Genomic DNA, 16202 nt, shown 5'->3' with positions numbered 1-16202 from the left:
AGCAGTATGTGTTCAAGCAAACAGCTTTGAAATTAAGTTCTTTTCTCTTAAGCTCTTGCATCCCTTCCAGTTGACCCAGGTGAAAGCTACCCAATTTTGTCCCACAATTTAAGACAATGTTGTACAAAGACTGAAATAAATAAATAGTTGTGCAACAATTGGGGTCTCATGAAGCTTTATTAGGTTTAAGTGAACCTGGAAAAGAAAGTAAGGTCACTAAATTTTCTTTCAGCATCTAAACCACTTTGAAGCAACTCTGCACTCATTCATCTCACGTTAACATTGTCTGTGAGACCCATACGGTGACGGAGCAGGAGATCCAGCAAACACTGGATCTTGAGGATGCTAGGGCATGAAGGGGTATTTTACACCAGGAGGAACAAAAGACTTGAAGGGTTGAGGCCCATAGTACATTTGGTACATTGGAGGATAACCTGCAAACTGCTCAAACTGGGCAGCAGTGGTTGTGGAAGGTGTAGTTGTTGCAGGAGTGGTTGCTTCAACTGGGCTCCTGAAATGGTACATATAGGGAGGAAACATAGGGTACCTGGGCCATTGTGCTGTGGAACCACTAGAATGAAAGGAAGGATCAAACATTGACATGGGATACATGTGAGGGAACACATGTTGGATGGGGTCTTGAACAGGAGGGGGAGTAGTTGTCGTCGTCGTCGTTGTAGTAGTCGGCGGCACAGTGGGAGGTACAGGGTGACCAGGAGAATGAGGATACCACCAGGGTCTTCCAAATGGGAAAGGGTAAAACATTTGTTGACTGTCCAATGGGTCCTGGACAGGAGCAGCAGTAGGAGCAATGGTTGTTGGGGCCGGCGTTGGTGGAGTCACAGGACAAGAAAGAGTCACTTCCCGGTCACCGTACATCAAAGGGAGCTGCATTTCAGTATCCTGAGGAAGACATGAAACGTCAACTACCATACGCAGGAAAATCAGACAAGTGTACTCAATTATTCTCACCTTCACTTCCCAACAGCTTCCTGTGAACGGTGCAGTGACAACCAGTGAACCATCAACAGTCGCCAATGTGAACGAGCATTTAGAATATGTTAGAAGCAAAGGCTGCCATGATCCATCAACTAAAAGCAAAAAAACCAGAGTCAAGCTCATACACTTAACATAGATTAAATGCAAATTAAGTGACTTACCTTTAACTTGAACATCATCTACTCTGACACCAAGTGAGATAGTCATGGAAGAGGGAAAGCAGGACACTGTAGGGAGGCGAGGACTCACAGGGCAAGACATTTGCACTGGAGCCCCCATTATAAGCAGTGGCAGAATATAACTTCCACCCTGTTAGATTTAGGAAGAGAAAAAGAACTCAATCATGCAAGGCCCACTCTTCACAGGGTTGGAGCAGAGCTGCAGTGCACTCATCTTTAGCATGCACACTAACCTGTCGTCTGACATGGCAGCCCTGGTATGGAGCAACAAGAGAAACATCTCTGCGTGCCCGCTTCAGTGAGAAACCACAGCTGGCTGGCATCTCAGACAGAGGCACTGTTGACTGATCTCCTGGTGGAGAAGTGTTAATATATGAATTTAAAAAGAGAAAGACAACCCACAGTCACAACCCCAAAACAACTTACCTTTATCAACCAGAAAGTGTGGTGTTCTTATTGCCCCTGGAATGTGCAAGGTCATTGTATCCTCTCCACAGTGCACTGAAGCACCCAGATGATGCAGCTTCATTTCAGCAAGGCGGAACTGCCCTTTAAAAAAAAAACACACAGACACAGACACAGACACACACACAATTAGATAAATAAGATAAAACATCCAAACATGTTAAGTTATAGCCCCCTATTAAAAAGACCCATTTTAATTTGTAATTCTCAAAATTATCTTCTTTTGACCAGTATTTATCAAACTGTTCTGCTGATTTCAGTGCAGATGCCTCCATTTCTTTAACAGATACTGTACCTTGAGCGCCAATTACAAGTTTGCCAAAATGGAATGTGTTTCCAGAAACAGCATCATAAATAGCACCAGTTTCAGGAAAAGCCTGTGGACCAGCCATTAAAGATGAAATCAGTGTCATCATAATCATTGTGAAAAGCAGGATGCCCTCTGTCCAAGGCATGGTGAGTTTACTGTACTACCCACACAAACACCAAAAACTTAATTTACTGCAAGATCCTTAATCATAAAGGTTTATAAGCTTATTGAGACAAACTGTGCTATTTGTACTCACTTTTGAATCACTCGCTGATGCTGGTTGGCCAATCAAATCTATTTCTCAATCAGCTTGTTGTTTTCACCTGTGCCTCATTAAGCTGAGAGTGAACACAAGGGCTGAATTTAGAACAGCATACTAGCATACTACTCCTGTCGAGCAATGCCAAAATACACAATATTTATTTCTGTTTTCACAGACAAGGCTTAAAGGGTTAGTTCACCCAAAAATGAAAATTCTGTCATTAATTATTCTCATGTCATTCCAAACCTGTAAGACTTTTTCCAAATCAATTGAGCAGTTTAGCCCAAATGTTCTTTTTATATGATGAACAAATTGAATTTAGGCTTTTATTCACATATAAACATTCTTCAGCTCTCACATCAGGGGCCTGTGCCATGAAGCCGGATTAGCTGGCTAAGTAAGTCTCAGATTAGTTTGCACCAATCCTGGGTTTTAGGTACCATGAAAGTGACTTGGCTTTTAGCGGTGTTCATCACCATAGTAACTTACGCTCCACAGCTAATCAGCTGCAGGGCAGGTTATGTTCTGGTTCAGACATCTCAAACCGAAATTGGGCCAATTGGATGTGAGCTGACACATCCAACGCAATAATTCTATTCCGCCAAATTAACGGTCACTATATAGTAAAAGAAATATTTAACAATGAAATTGTCTGGCTTTAATGATAATTACTTAGAATGATTTTATGATTTATATATGATTTATATAATAATTCAATTATATATATTATTATTAATCCATTACACAAGCAATTTTAGATTAACAGTTATTATTTAGTTTTAATGAATATTAATATATACAGATCATATGTAATATAAATAAGCTGTAAATAAACTTTAAATGACTACATGTGACCTTACATGTTTGAGTCTCTATCGCTATATATTATCGACTAAATAAACTAACTTCACAAGTTTCACTTGCACTGATAGAGCAAAATAATTTCTTTTATTTTCGTCAGTGTAAATTAGTTTAAATTCTTCATTTTCTTCAATCTCTTAATCTTCAGCAAAAGAGTTTTGAATCGCACTGGCTGTCTCGCGAGAAGTGAATCAGAGTTTCTCTCTGTTGCAAGGCATCTGATTGGCTGTTCACCACTGATGTCACACATTCATGTGCACACTCTCCACAAACTCAGGATCAAAGCCTGAGTTGACAGAGAAAGTTGATGATAAGCATCATGGTACCAACAAAGCTGGATTGGAGTGGTTTGGTTTTGTCAACTTGAAACTAATCCTACAACCCTGAGTTTGTTCAACTACCATCATGGTACAGGCCCCAGTTGTGGTAAACGGAAGCTCAAGCATGTTTGCTGGACGTGTGAGAACCAGTGAGGTTCACTGTGTTACGCAGCACATTTGAGCTTCCGGAAGAGGTTTGTTCTCGCGCGTGAAGCAGGTTAGGTTGAGCTTCTGTTTATGTTCATTGATCAATGTTTATATGTGAATAAAAGCCTAAATTAAATCTGTTCATCATATGAAACAATTGAGTCTCTTCAGACAAATTGGACTAAACCGCTCAATTCATATGGATTAGTTTTATGATCTCTTTATTAACTCTATGAAGCTAAATTAAGCTAAATCAGATAAATACTAACCAGTCTGTAATGGAGGTGTGGCGCAGGAGGGCTGGTGACATAACATTCCTCTGCACTATGAGATTCTCAAATGACCCTTTGATGGAGCCAGACTGCGTCATAAGTGTCCCATTGTGTCCTGTTGTTTCAGGCTTTGTGATGGAGCTTAAAATCTGTGTGAACGCAATGTACTTTGTATCTTGAGAAGTCTTCATGTTTTCTTTGTTGTTCACCTCTACATTTGTATTAAATGTCTCTAAATACATATTGACTGGAGAGTTTTCAGTAGTGTTTTTCTCTGTAATTGATTTGATGGTTGTCAACAAAGGTTGGTCTTTGTTCATTCTCTCATTGCTATTTATGTGGGTATAGATGGGTGTAGTCAACTGAACAACCATTGTGGATGTGGCTTCACCAGGGGCATTGTTATTGTTTGCTAAAATGATATCTTCATCATCAATATTCTGGGTAAGTTTTTGTGGAATTGGAGGGGCATGGTGAGCACCTAACTGTTCCACCTCAGTATCTTGTTTCTCTGGAATGAACATGTCCATCTCCAGTGGACCACTATCATAACCTCAAGGCTCTGTTGAAGTCCACTTCCTTCCCCAGAGCCCTCATTTATGCTAAAGTTGGGCCAAAGAGGTAAAAGCAAGTCTTTGGACAACCTATTTTCAACTCTTCTATAATCCAGCTTGTGTGACGTGTCACAGGTAGTTTTTTTGGAAATCCATCAATGGCCTGAATGTTCAGGTTGTTGTGGTTTAAGGGCTCTGTTGAGATAGAGCCAAGAGAAGTGACAGATTTCTGGAGAACAGGAAGTCCAAAAATCAGAGTGAGAAGCCAAGCCATTTTGTCCCATTAATTTCCAAAGGCAGTGGAGCAAAAATGGTACCAGGAGTTGAATAATGACAGAAGATGTATATGGATTAAAAAAAAAAAAAAAAAAAAAAAAAAAACACACTTTAGAAGGTAACATTTCAAAGTGAAAGGGAATAACATTCCCCAAATCAAAACCTGGATAAATGTACAGGATGTATATACAGGATATGAAAAGTGAAAAACACAAAGGTTGGTCCAAATTTAGGTCCCACACCAGGGACTACAGTTACTACAAGCATATCAAGCACCATTACTTTGATTCTTTTATTAAACAGGTGCTTCTTACAGCTTCTGCATTGTGCCAATTGTCAATTTAGAGCCAATTTTACAATGTATAACCAGACTGTACAGTAACAAAACTTTGTAGCATTGAGTGAAAAGTATGACCTGCTAAAGAGGTGATAAATCAATAACTTGAAGGTTTATATAGACTAAAGGTTTAGGCATGAAGGCTGTAATTGACAAATTACCTATATTTAAAAAAAAAAAAAAAAAAAAAAATTTATATATATATATATATATACACACAAATATATGTATACAGTGTATATATTGAAATAATTTATATCAATTTAAAGTATAACTAATAAACTTGTAGTTAGTGGCTTGAGTATGCAACAAACAGCAATAAATCATAAAAATAGAGGTAGCAAACAAAGACTGGATAACACCAGGTGTTTTCAACCATTCATATTTATTCCTATTGTTTTGATGCAGTAAATGTTAAAATCAGATCTAGAAAATGGATCTTGAGGATGCTAGGGCATGAAGGGGTATTTTACACCAGGAGGAACAAAAGACTTGAAGGGTTGAGGCCCATAGTACATTGGAGGATAACCTGCGAACTGCTCAAACTGGGCAGCAGTGGTTGTGGAAGGTGTAGTTGTTGCAGGAGTGGTTGCTTCAACTGGGCTCCTGAAATGGTACATATAGGGAGGAAACATAGGGTACCTGGGCCAATGTGCTACAGAACCACTAGAATGAAAGTAAGGATCAAACATTGACATGGGATACGTGTGAGGGAACACATGTTGGTAGGGGTCTTGAACAGGAGGGGGAGTAGTTGTCGTCGTAGTCGTAGTCGGCGGCACAGTGGGAGGTACAGGGTGACCAGGAGAATGAGGATACCACCAGGGTCTTCCAAATGGGAAAGGGTAAAACATTTGTTGTTGACTGTCCAATGGGTCCTGGACAGGAGCAGCAGTAGGAGCAATGGTTGTTGGGGCCGGCGTTGGAGGGGTCACAGGACAAGAAAGAGTCACTTCCCGGTCACCGTACATCAAAGGGAGCTGCATTTCAGTATCCTGAGGAAGACATGAAACGTCAACTACCATACGCAGGAAAATCAGACAAGTGTACTCAATTATTCTCACCTTCACTTCCCAACAGCTTCCTGTGAACGGTGCAGTGACAACCAGTGAACCATCAACAGTCGCCAATGTGAACGAGCATTTAGAATATGTTAGAAGCAAAGGCTGCCATGATCCATCAACTAAAAGCAAAAAAACCAGAGTCAAGCTCACACACTTAACTTAGATTAAATGCAAAATTAAGTGACTTACCTTTAACTTGAACATCATCTACTCTGACACCAAGTGAGATAGTCATGGAAGAGGGAAAGCAGGACACTGTAGGGAGGCGAGGACTCACAGGGCAAGACATTTGTACCGGAGCCCCCATTATAAGCAGTGGCAGAATATAACTTCCACCCTGTTAGAAGATTTGGGAAGAGAGGGAAAAAAAAAAAAAAAAAAAAAAAAAAAAAAAAAAGCCCACTCTTTACAGGGTTGGAACAGAGCTGCAGTGCACTTATCTTTAGCATGCACACTAACCTGTTGTTTGACATGGCAGCCCTGGTATGGAGCAACAAGAGAAACATCTCTGCGTGCCCGCTTCAGTGAGAAACCACAGCTGGCTGGCATTTCAGACAGAGGCACTGTTGACTGATCTCCTGGTGGAGAAGTGTTTATATTTATTTAAAAAAAAAAAAAAAAAAAAAAAAAAGGAACACCCTCAACCCATGCACAACCCCAAAACAACTTACCTCGATCAACCAGAAAGTGTGGTGTTCTTATTGCCCCTGGAATGTGCAAGGTCATTGAATCATTTCCACAGCGCACTGAAGGACCCAGACGATGCAGCTTCGTTTTAGCAAGGTGGAACCGCCCTTTAAAAAAAAAAAATAAACGGAAAGAGGGCATAAAAAACTCCTCCTAAACATACTGAATTATAGTGCCCACTTAAAAACCCATTTTACATTTTAATTCTCAAATTACCTTCTTTTGACTGATATTCATCAAACTGTTCTGCTGATTTCAGTGCAGATGCTCTTATTTCTTTGCCAGATACTGTACCTTGAGCGCCAATTAAAAGTTTGCCGAAACGGATTGTGTTTTCAGAAACTACTCCAGAAACAGCACCAGTTTCAGAAAAAGCCTCAGGACCAGCCCTTAAAGATGAAATCAGTGTCATCACAGTCATTGTGAAAAGCAAGATGCACTTTGTCCAAGACATAGTGAACCTGCTGTACCACCCAAGCAAACAACAAAAATTTCATTTACTGAAAGCACCTTGACAATAAGGTTTGACAAACAGTGCTATTTGTACTCACTTGCTGATGCTGGTTGGCCAATCAAATCTATTTCTCAATCAGCTTGTTGTTTTCACCTGTGCCTCATTAAGCTGAGAGTGAACACAAGGGCTGAATTTGGAACAGCATACTAGCATACTACTCCTGTCGAGCAATGCCAAAATACACAACATTAAGTCCAGGACCAGTGGCCTGTTGCATGAAGCTAGTTGAACAAACTCTGAGTTTCAGAGTAGGTTTGGAGTTGACAAATTCAGATAAATCCAACCTGTTTTAGACTAGGATCAACTGTTGCACAACGCTCGGTATAAACTTTCTCTGTCAACTCAGGTTTAATCCAGAGTTCGCAAAGCGCGTGCATCTGAAAGTGTGACACGTGCGGCAAACAGCCAATCACACGGAACAAGGAGAACTTCAGTTTGATTCACTTCTCGCGAGAGAGCCGCGCAATTCATGTCTCTTCCGAAGAGATCTTTATGAAAAATATGAAATTAAACGCATTTACAAAGCAGAAATAGAGGAATAAGCCTCTTCTGTGAAACCAGAGGTTAGTGTCTTTGCTCATAGTTACTAAGTTACAATAATCACTTTATTTATTAATATGTAGTTTGTAAAAACAGGACTCAGAGGCAGCACAGTTCATACATTAAACAGATTTAAGTTGTACGTATGGTACAATCAGAGAGAGAGCTTCTAAAAATGACTAATTAGTTTTTAATGTATTTTATCCATTAAACTCCATTCAGTAAGAATATAAGAGTCACATTACTTAAGTGTATATTATTGTGTCCATTGTCTATTTAAAAATGCATAAATCTGCTATTTTGCATGTGGAAAGTGCTAAAGTGCTCAACTTTTTAGTAGTTCAAAGACTAGTGACGTCATCACCACTCGCTATGCTGATGCATTCGTCATCTACAGTGACTCTTGGGATGGCCGTATCTCTCTCCCACACTTTTCTAATGGTCTCTGGAGTCAAGGAAGCCAGGGGCTCAATCACAGACACTTCAGTCTGATGCTCAGTGGAGTTAGGACTCGAGCCAGTATCTAAAGCCGAACTATAGGCTTTGTTAGTTTGAGAAGGCAGCTGAAAGAAAATATCTGACTAAATCAGTGCATGTGAATCAAAGGAGGCCTAATAATTTATACAGTTTCACAAAGAGCTCAAATGAATACTAATTTGTTTAAAAGCTTTATATATTAATGCACATATTATATTTATATTAATTTAAAAGCAAAGTTTAATATTGTCAATTAATATAATTATATGAATATATTGTATGAATTATATTTAATTATAATTCATATAACATAAATATGTCACTCTCAGCTGATTGGTTCAGTTTGGGTTTGCAATCTTTAACCCAGAATAAAATGTTTCAGAGCAGGTTAACTGTAGCGTAAGTTAGTTACCATGTCGATGAACACCGTTAAAAACTAATTCACCTTCTTGAGTCTGAAAAAACAGAGTTTTCTCAAACTTACCTGGTAGAAACTGAAACCAGCTTTGTGCAACAGGTCACTGCTATTTCAGGCTTTGTGATGGAGCTTAAAATCTGTGTGAACGCAATGTACTTTGTATCTTGAGAAGTCTTCATGTTTTCTTTGTTGTTCACCTCTATGTTTGTATTAAATGTCTCTAAATACATATTGACTGGAGAGTTTTCAGTAGTGTTTTTCTCTGTAATTGGTTTGATGGTTGTCAACAAAGGTTGGTCTTTGTTCATTCTCCCATTGTGGGTATAGATGGGTGTAGTCAACTGAACAACCATTGTGGATGTGGCTTCACCAGGGGCATTGTTATTGTTTGCTAAAATGATATCTTCATCATCAATATTCTGGGTAAGTTTTTGTGGAATTGGAGGGGCATGGTGAGCATCTAACTCTTCCACCTCAGTATCTTGTTTCTTTGGAATGCACATGTCCATCTCCAGTGGACCACTAGAGATTCCTTTCCTTTCCACTTTTCCAGTTCCTTTCCCAGAGCCCTTATTTATGCTAAAGTTGGGACAAATAGGTAAAAGCAAGTCTTTGGACAACCTATTTTCAAATCTTTCCATAATCCAGCTTGTGTGACGTGTCGTGGATAGAGTTTTCAGAAATCCATCAATGGCCTGAATGTTCAGGTTGTTGTGGTTTAAGGGTTCTGTTGAGATAGAGCCAAGGGAAGTGACAGATTTCTGGAGAAGAGACAGTCCAAAAATCAGAGTGAGAAGCCAGCATTTTGTCCCGGTAATTTCCGAAGGCCATTGAGCAAAAATTGTACCAGGAGCTGAATGGTGACAGAAGATATATGAATTAAAGACTTTTTAGAAGCTAACGTTTCAAAGTGAATAACATTCCCCAATTTAAAACCTGGATAAACATACATGTTATTTATACTTCTTACAGCTTCTGCTTTGTGCCATTTGTCAATTGTGATCCAATTTTACCATGTAAGTGAATAACTTGATTGTACAGTAACATTGTTTATACAACACAACTTTGTAGCATTCTTGAGTGAAAAGTATGACCTGCTAAAAAGGCTGAGAGTTGAACCAACAATTTGTCATAAGTTTAAAGGTTTGTGTGAAGGCTGAAATGGACCAATAAAACAAAAACAAAAAAAAGTACAGGAGTTAACACAAGGGCTGAATTTGGAACGGCATATTAGCATACTACACCTGTCAAGCAATGCCAAAATACACAACATTTAGGTCTGGTTTTAGGCTTTAGTTCAATTAGGACATTTAAGTAGCTTTTATAAACATTCACTAGTAAAAAAACATTACCGGTGTGCATCTTGAGACAAAACAATGGCACTGACATATTTTAAGATTTGTCAGTACAAGTTACGTTCAGTTACAACAACTCAAACATGCATTTTAGTCTAGGACTAGCTTAAGCCTTGTCTGTGAAACCGTGGGTTTGTCTCTAAATTTCTTTCACTCTAAACTGCTTTAATTTGGAGAGAGAGATACAGGGGTAGTGGCTTTATTGCATCAGATACATGTCACTTTCTGCTGATTGGTCCAGTTTGGGTTTGCGATCTCTAACCCAGAATAAAATGTTCCGGAGCAGGTTAACTGTGTAGCGTAAGTTACCATGTCGATGAACACCGTTAAAAACTATTCCACCTTCTCGAGTCCGAAAAAAAGAGTTTTCTCAAACTAATCTTAAACTTACCTGGGGTGCGTTTCCCGAAAGCATTGTTGGTGAACTATGGTCGTAAGTCCCATTGAACTCTATTGGTAACGACTGAACTTGCGACCATAGTTCGCTTTGGGAAACGCGCCCCTGGGTAGAAACTGAAATCAGCTTTGTGCAACAGGCCACTGATGTTTCAGGCTTTTTGATGGAGCTAAAAATCTGTGTGAACGCAATGTACTTTGTATCTTGAGAAGTCTTCATGTTTTCTTTGTTGTTCACCTCTAGATCTGTATTAAATGTCTCTAAATACATATTGACTGGAGAGTTTTCAGTAGTGTTTTTCTCTGTAATTGGTTTGATGGTTGTCAACAAAGGTTGGTCTTTGTTCATTCTCTCATTGTGGGTATGGATGGGTGTAGTCAACTGAACAACCATTGTGGATGTGGCTTCATCAGGGGCATTGTTATTGTTTGCTAAAATTATATCTTCATCAATATTCTGATTAAGTTCTTGTGGAATTGGAATGAACATGTCCATCTCCAGTGGACCACTAGAGGGCATCATAACCTCAAGGCTCTGTTGAAGTCCACTTCCTTCTCCAGAGCCCTCATTTATGCTAAAGTTGGGACAAATAGGTAAAAGCAAATCTTTGGACAACCTATTTTCAACTCTTTCTATAATCCAGCTTGTGTGACGTGTTGTGGGTAGAGTTTTCAGAAAGCCATCATTGGCCTGAATGTTCAGGTTGTTGTTTAAGGGTTCTGTTGAGATAGAGCCAAGAGAAGTGACAGATTTCTGGAGAAGAGACAGTCCAAAAATAAGAGTGAGAAGCCAAGCCATTTTGTCCCAGTAATTTCCAAAGGCCATTGAGCAAATATTGTACCAGGAGCTGAATGGTGACAGAACAAGATATATTAAAGACTTTTTAGAAGCTAACATTTCAAAGTGAAAGTGAGTAACATTGCCCAAATTAAAACCTGGATAAACACGCATTTATAGGATGTACATACAGGATATGAATAGTGAAAAATGGAAAAAAAAAAAAAAAAAAAAAGAAAAAGTTGAAAGTTTGGTCCAAATTTAGACCACGCACACCAGTTTTGGATACTGCATATTAAAATATTTATATTTCAAATATAACCAGTGAACCTGGTTACAGTGACTTGAATGTGCAACAAACAGCAATAACAACCGTATGCAGGAGGGAAAAAAAAATAAATAAAATAAAAAAAAGGAACAAAGACCAGATCATGCCAGATGCTTCAACCATTCATATTTATTCCTATTGTTTGTTACAGTAAATGTTAAAATTAGATCTAGAAAGTCCTGGATCTTGAGGATGCTAGGGCATGAAGGGGTATTTTACACCAGGAGGAACAAAAGACTTGAAGGGTTGAGGCCCATAGTACATTTGGTACATTGGAGGATAACCTGCAAACTGCTCAAACTGGGCAGCAGTGGTTGTGGAAGGTGTAGTTGTTGCAGGAGTGGTTGATTCAACTGGGCTCTTGAAGTGGTACATATAGGGAGGAAACATGGGGTACCTGGGCCATTGTGCTGTGGAACCACTAGAATGAAAGGAAGGATCAAACATTGACATGGGATACATGTGAGGGAACACATGTTGGTAGGGGTCTTGAACAGGAGGGGGAGTCGTCGTCGTCGTCGTCGTCATTATTGTCGTTGTAGTCGGCGGCACAGTAGGAGGTACAGGGTGACCAGGAGAATGAGGATACCACCAGGGTCCTCCAAATGGGAAAGGGTAGAACATTTGTTGACTGTCCAATGGGTCCTGGACAGGAGCAGCAGTAGGAGCAATGGTTGTTGGGGCCGGCGTTGGTGGAGTCACAGGACAAGAAAGAGTCACTTCCCGGTCACCGTACATCAAAGGGAGCTGCATTTCAGTATCCTGAGGAAGACATGAAACGTCAACTACCATACATGTAGGAAAATCAGACAAGTGCACTCAATTATTCTCACCTTCACTTCCCAACAGCTTCCTGTGAACGGTGCAGTGACAACCAGTGAACCATCAACAGTCGCCAATGTGAACGAGCATTTAGAATATGTTAGAAGCAAAGGCTGCCATGATCCATCAACTAAAAGCAAAAAGCTAGAGTCAAGCTCACACACTTAACTTAGATTAAATGCAAATTAAGTGACTTACCTTTAACTTGAACATCATCTACTCTGACACCAAGTGAGATAGTCATGGAAGAGGGAAAGCAGGACACTGTAGGGAGGCGAGGACTCACAGGGCAAGACATTTGCACTGGAGCCCCCATTATAAGCAGTGGCAGAATATAACTTCCACCCTGTTAGATTTAGGAAGAGAAAAGGAACTCAATCATGCAAGACCCACTCTTCACAAGGTTGGAGCAGAGCTGCAGTGCACTTATCTTTAGCATGCACACTAACCTGTCGTCTGACATGGCAGCCCTGGTATGGAGCAACAAGAGAAACATCTCTGCGTGCCCGCTTCAGTGAGAAACCACAGCTGGCTGGCATTTCAGACAGAGGCACTGTTGACCGATCTCCTGGTGGAGAAGTGTTAATATATGAATTTAAAAAGAGAAAGACAACCCACAGTCACAACCCCAAAACAACTTACCTCGATCAACCAGAAAGTGTGGTGTTCTTATTGCCCCTGGAATGTGCAAGGTCATTGAATCATTTCCACAGCGCACTGAAGGACCCAGACGATGCAGCTTCGTTTCAGCAAGGCGGAACTGCCCTTTTTTTTTTTTTTTTTTTTTTTTTTAAAAAGTATAATTTGTTTTATGTACAAGTTATAGTGCCCACTTAAAAACCCATTTTACATTTTAATTCTCAAATTACCTTCTTTTGACTGATATTCATCAAACTGTTCTGCTGATTTCAGTGCAGATGCTCTTATTTCTTTGCCAGATGCTGTACCTTGAGCGCCAATTAAAAGTTTGCCGAAACGGATTGTGTTTTCAGAGACTGCTCCATAAACAGCACCCATTTCAGAAAAAGCCTCAAGATCAGCCCTTAAAGAGGAAATCAGTCTCATCACAACCACTGCAAAAAGCAAGATATCCTCTGTCCAAGGCATGGTGAGATAATTGCACTACCCACACAAACACCAAAAATTTAATTTACTGAAAGACCCTTGATTATAAAGATTAATAAGCTTATTGGGACAAACTGTACTATTTGTACTCACTTTTGAATCACTCGCTGATGCTGGTTGGCCAATCAAATCTATTTCTCAATCAGCTTGTTGTTTTCACCTGTGCCTCATTAAGCTGAGAGTTAACACAAGGGCTGAATTTGGAACAGCATACTAGCATACTACTCCTGTCGAGCAATGCCAAAATACACAATATTTAGGTCTGGTTTTAGGCCTTAATTCAATTAGGACATTTAAGTAGCTTTTATAAATGTGTCTTAGAAAAAAAAAACATTATTGGTGTGCATCTTAAGACAATAAAAATGGCACTGACATATTTTAAGATATGTCACTGCATGTTGCTTTCAGTTAAAACAGCTCAAATATGCATCTTAGTATGGGACTAGACCTTTGGGCCTTTTCTGTGAAACCAGAGGTTAGTGTCTTTGCTCATAGTCACTAAGTTACAATAATCACTTTATTTATTAATATGTAGTTTGTAAAAACAGGATTTAGAGGCAGCACAGTACATATATTATGGGACACATGAATATACATACACAGTCAGAGAGAGAGCTTCTAAAAAATGACTATATTTAATGTATTTTATCCATTAAACTCCATTCAGTAAGAATATAAGAGTCACATTACTTAAATAGTATTTTATTGTGTCCATTGTCTATTTAAAAATGCATAAATCTGCTATTTTGCATGTGGAAAGTGCTAAAGTGCTCAACTTTTTAGTAGTTCAAAGACTAGTGACGTCATCACCACTCGCTATGCTGATGCATTCGTCATCTACAGTGACTCTTGGGATGGCCGTATCTCTCTCCCAAACTTTTCTAATGGTCTCTGGAGTCAAGGAAGCCAGGGGCTCAATCACAGACACTTCAGTCTGATGCTCAGTGGAGTTAGGACTCGAGCCAGTATCTAAAGCCCAACTATAGGCTTTGTTAGCTGGGGTGGTCGGTGACACAACATTATCGCAGAGTGGTCCACCTGACCCATCATTTTGGGTCCAGGAGGGTGCTGAAGGGGTGAAAAGGGTACCTACACCAAGCAAGTGGGCATGATGGAGGGCGCTGTCAATGCTGTGATGGAGGCTGATGGGTGAAGGGGGATGAAGGTCAAACTCAATAAGTGAGAGAAAGCACTCGTGTTCTTGCCATTCCACACCGCTAGTCCACAGAGGAGATGCATGGTGGTCGTAACTGCTGCTGAACAGGACACCTTCGCCAATAACTTCCACATTGTCATGCACCGTCATGATTGAGGTCACTGGAGTTGCATGGTTTCGGATCACCGACTGGCTGACATTTGCACTGGACTGCCTGTGACCTTTCCAGTTATTCGGCAACAATTCAGCCCAGTTCTTATCTGGGCTCCTCCAATGCCCCATTTGTAACCTGTCCAACAGCCTGCTCCAGTGTTTCCCCTTCCCTCCTCTCTTAGCTGTCTGCTTACTTCCTTGTGGTTTCCAGAGCACCCTAGATCCCAGAAGTAGAAGAGATAAACTCCAGGCCAGCTCAAGCAGTCGTGCCGAGAGTTGCCCGAGCCACCAGCCCCACCCAAATCTGCGCCAGTCACCAAGTAACCCATACAACCAGAGGAAACTATAGATTTGAAGAGTGCAGGAGAACACCCCAAGGAGGGCACACAGCAACAGCACACACCTGACACTGTTTTCTAAGCGTTTGGGGCCACTCCACCTTGGTAGAGGGGACCTGTGGGAGGAGTAGAGTTGCTTTAGACAATGGAAAAAGATTCCTAAACAAAGCAGTAACCCCCAGCAAATAGTAAATGTCTGTAACATTAATGGCAGTGCTGGCAACAAGGTTTTGGATAGCAGGTCAGCCAAAAGGAGGGAGATACAGTGCAGTGCTGCCAGTCCCCCAGTCACAGAGAGCCATTGAAGAGATTCTTCCCTCAGAGCAAGAAGTGCCAAGGTGGCTTGGGCCCAGAGCAATAAGGGAACTGGTAAGTTATACAAAGCAGTGAGGGCAGGGCGAGGCAGAATATTTCTGGTACCGTACGGGTCAATTATGAACTGTACAAATCGAAGCAGACCTGTTAGCAGAAGCAGGATGTTAGCAAGAGTGAATGCCTTACAAAAGGGATGGAGCATACTAGCCCCACCGATCACTCCAAAAGTTGCAGCAACCACCACCAGCAGAAACAGTACAGCTGAGCCAAACACATGGAGCTCCCAAGCAAAGCTTAGTGTCCGTTTCAAATCGTCCCACTGTAGTCGGGTCACATTGCCACCGTTGGAGACCATGCATGGGCCTATTATGCATGTACCTTTGACTTTAGATGGGTCTCTCTCTGTTTGTGGTCCAAACAAACTTCCAAACCATTTTGGCTTTTTGTCATCTATAATGGAAATGAAGAACATTTAGAACACTCAAGAAGTTGTTTTCACTCTAATAAAAGAGTCTACAGTGTCTACAGTTTTAATGAAAAATGGCAATATTTATGACTACCTTTGTTTTTTGAGTAATCTCTGTTTTTTGCCTGCAAAACAGATGTAGTTGATGATGTAGTAGACGATGACCCCACGGACAAATCAGATGTAGTCCCTTCATGACTCTCCTTACCTAAAATTCATACAAATTATCAGTGTTTATTTCCTTGATTTGCTGACTTTCTTGCTCTGTTTTTTCAGTACTGACATTGC

The 16202-nt window shown here is 40.4% G+C and overlaps 2 protein-coding genes across 14 annotated transcripts; both read right to left on the bottom strand.

Moving 5' to 3' along the window:
- Positions 1-158: 158 nt before the first annotated feature.
- Positions 159-13552, bottom strand: LOC127522908 (synaptic defective enhancer 1-like). Of its 13 annotated transcripts, none has more exons than XM_051913261.1 (7): positions 13231-13548; positions 13004-13126; positions 12811-12929; positions 12560-12707; positions 12373-12491; positions 12050-12301; positions 159-657 (listed from the first exon to the last, which is right to left on the bottom strand). In XM_051913261.1, the coding sequence occupies exons 1-7, from the start codon at positions 13466-13468 to the stop codon at positions 346-348; spliced, it is 1311 nt and encodes a 436-aa protein (XP_051769221.1). In that variant the 5' UTR covers positions 13469-13548; the 3' UTR covers positions 159-345. The 13 variants fall into 13 exon arrangements, with proteins under 13 accessions (XP_051769221.1, XP_051769229.1, XP_051769228.1 ...); XM_051913269.1 differs by lacking the exons at positions 12050-12301; positions 12373-12491; positions 12560-12707; ... (1 more) ...; positions 13004-13126; positions 13231-13548 and adding exons at positions 5512-5977; positions 6047-6165; positions 6236-6383; ... (1 more) ...; positions 6718-6840; positions 6950-7256 and having other exon boundaries at positions 159-434; XM_051913270.1 differs by lacking the exon at positions 159-657 and adding an exon at positions 5349-5734.
- A 503-nt stretch (positions 13553-14055) lies between these two features.
- LOC127522769 (proline-rich transmembrane protein 3-like) lies at positions 14056-15891 on the bottom strand. The gene has a single exon (XM_051913043.1). The coding sequence runs from the start codon at positions 15801-15803 to the stop codon at positions 14274-14276; it is 1530 nt and encodes a 509-aa protein (XP_051769003.1). The 5' UTR covers positions 15804-15891; the 3' UTR covers positions 14056-14273.
- Between the last annotated feature and the right edge of the window lie 311 nt (positions 15892-16202).

This window comes from Ctenopharyngodon idella, chromosome 11 (genome assembly GCF_019924925.1).
Source record: "Ctenopharyngodon idella isolate HZGC_01 chromosome 11, HZGC01, whole genome shotgun sequence".
NCBI classification, from domain to species: Eukaryota; Metazoa; Chordata; class Actinopteri; order Cypriniformes; family Xenocyprididae; genus Ctenopharyngodon; species Ctenopharyngodon idella.
Note: the sequence above shows the minus strand (reverse complement) of the source record. Positions and strands in the feature narration are given on the sequence as shown.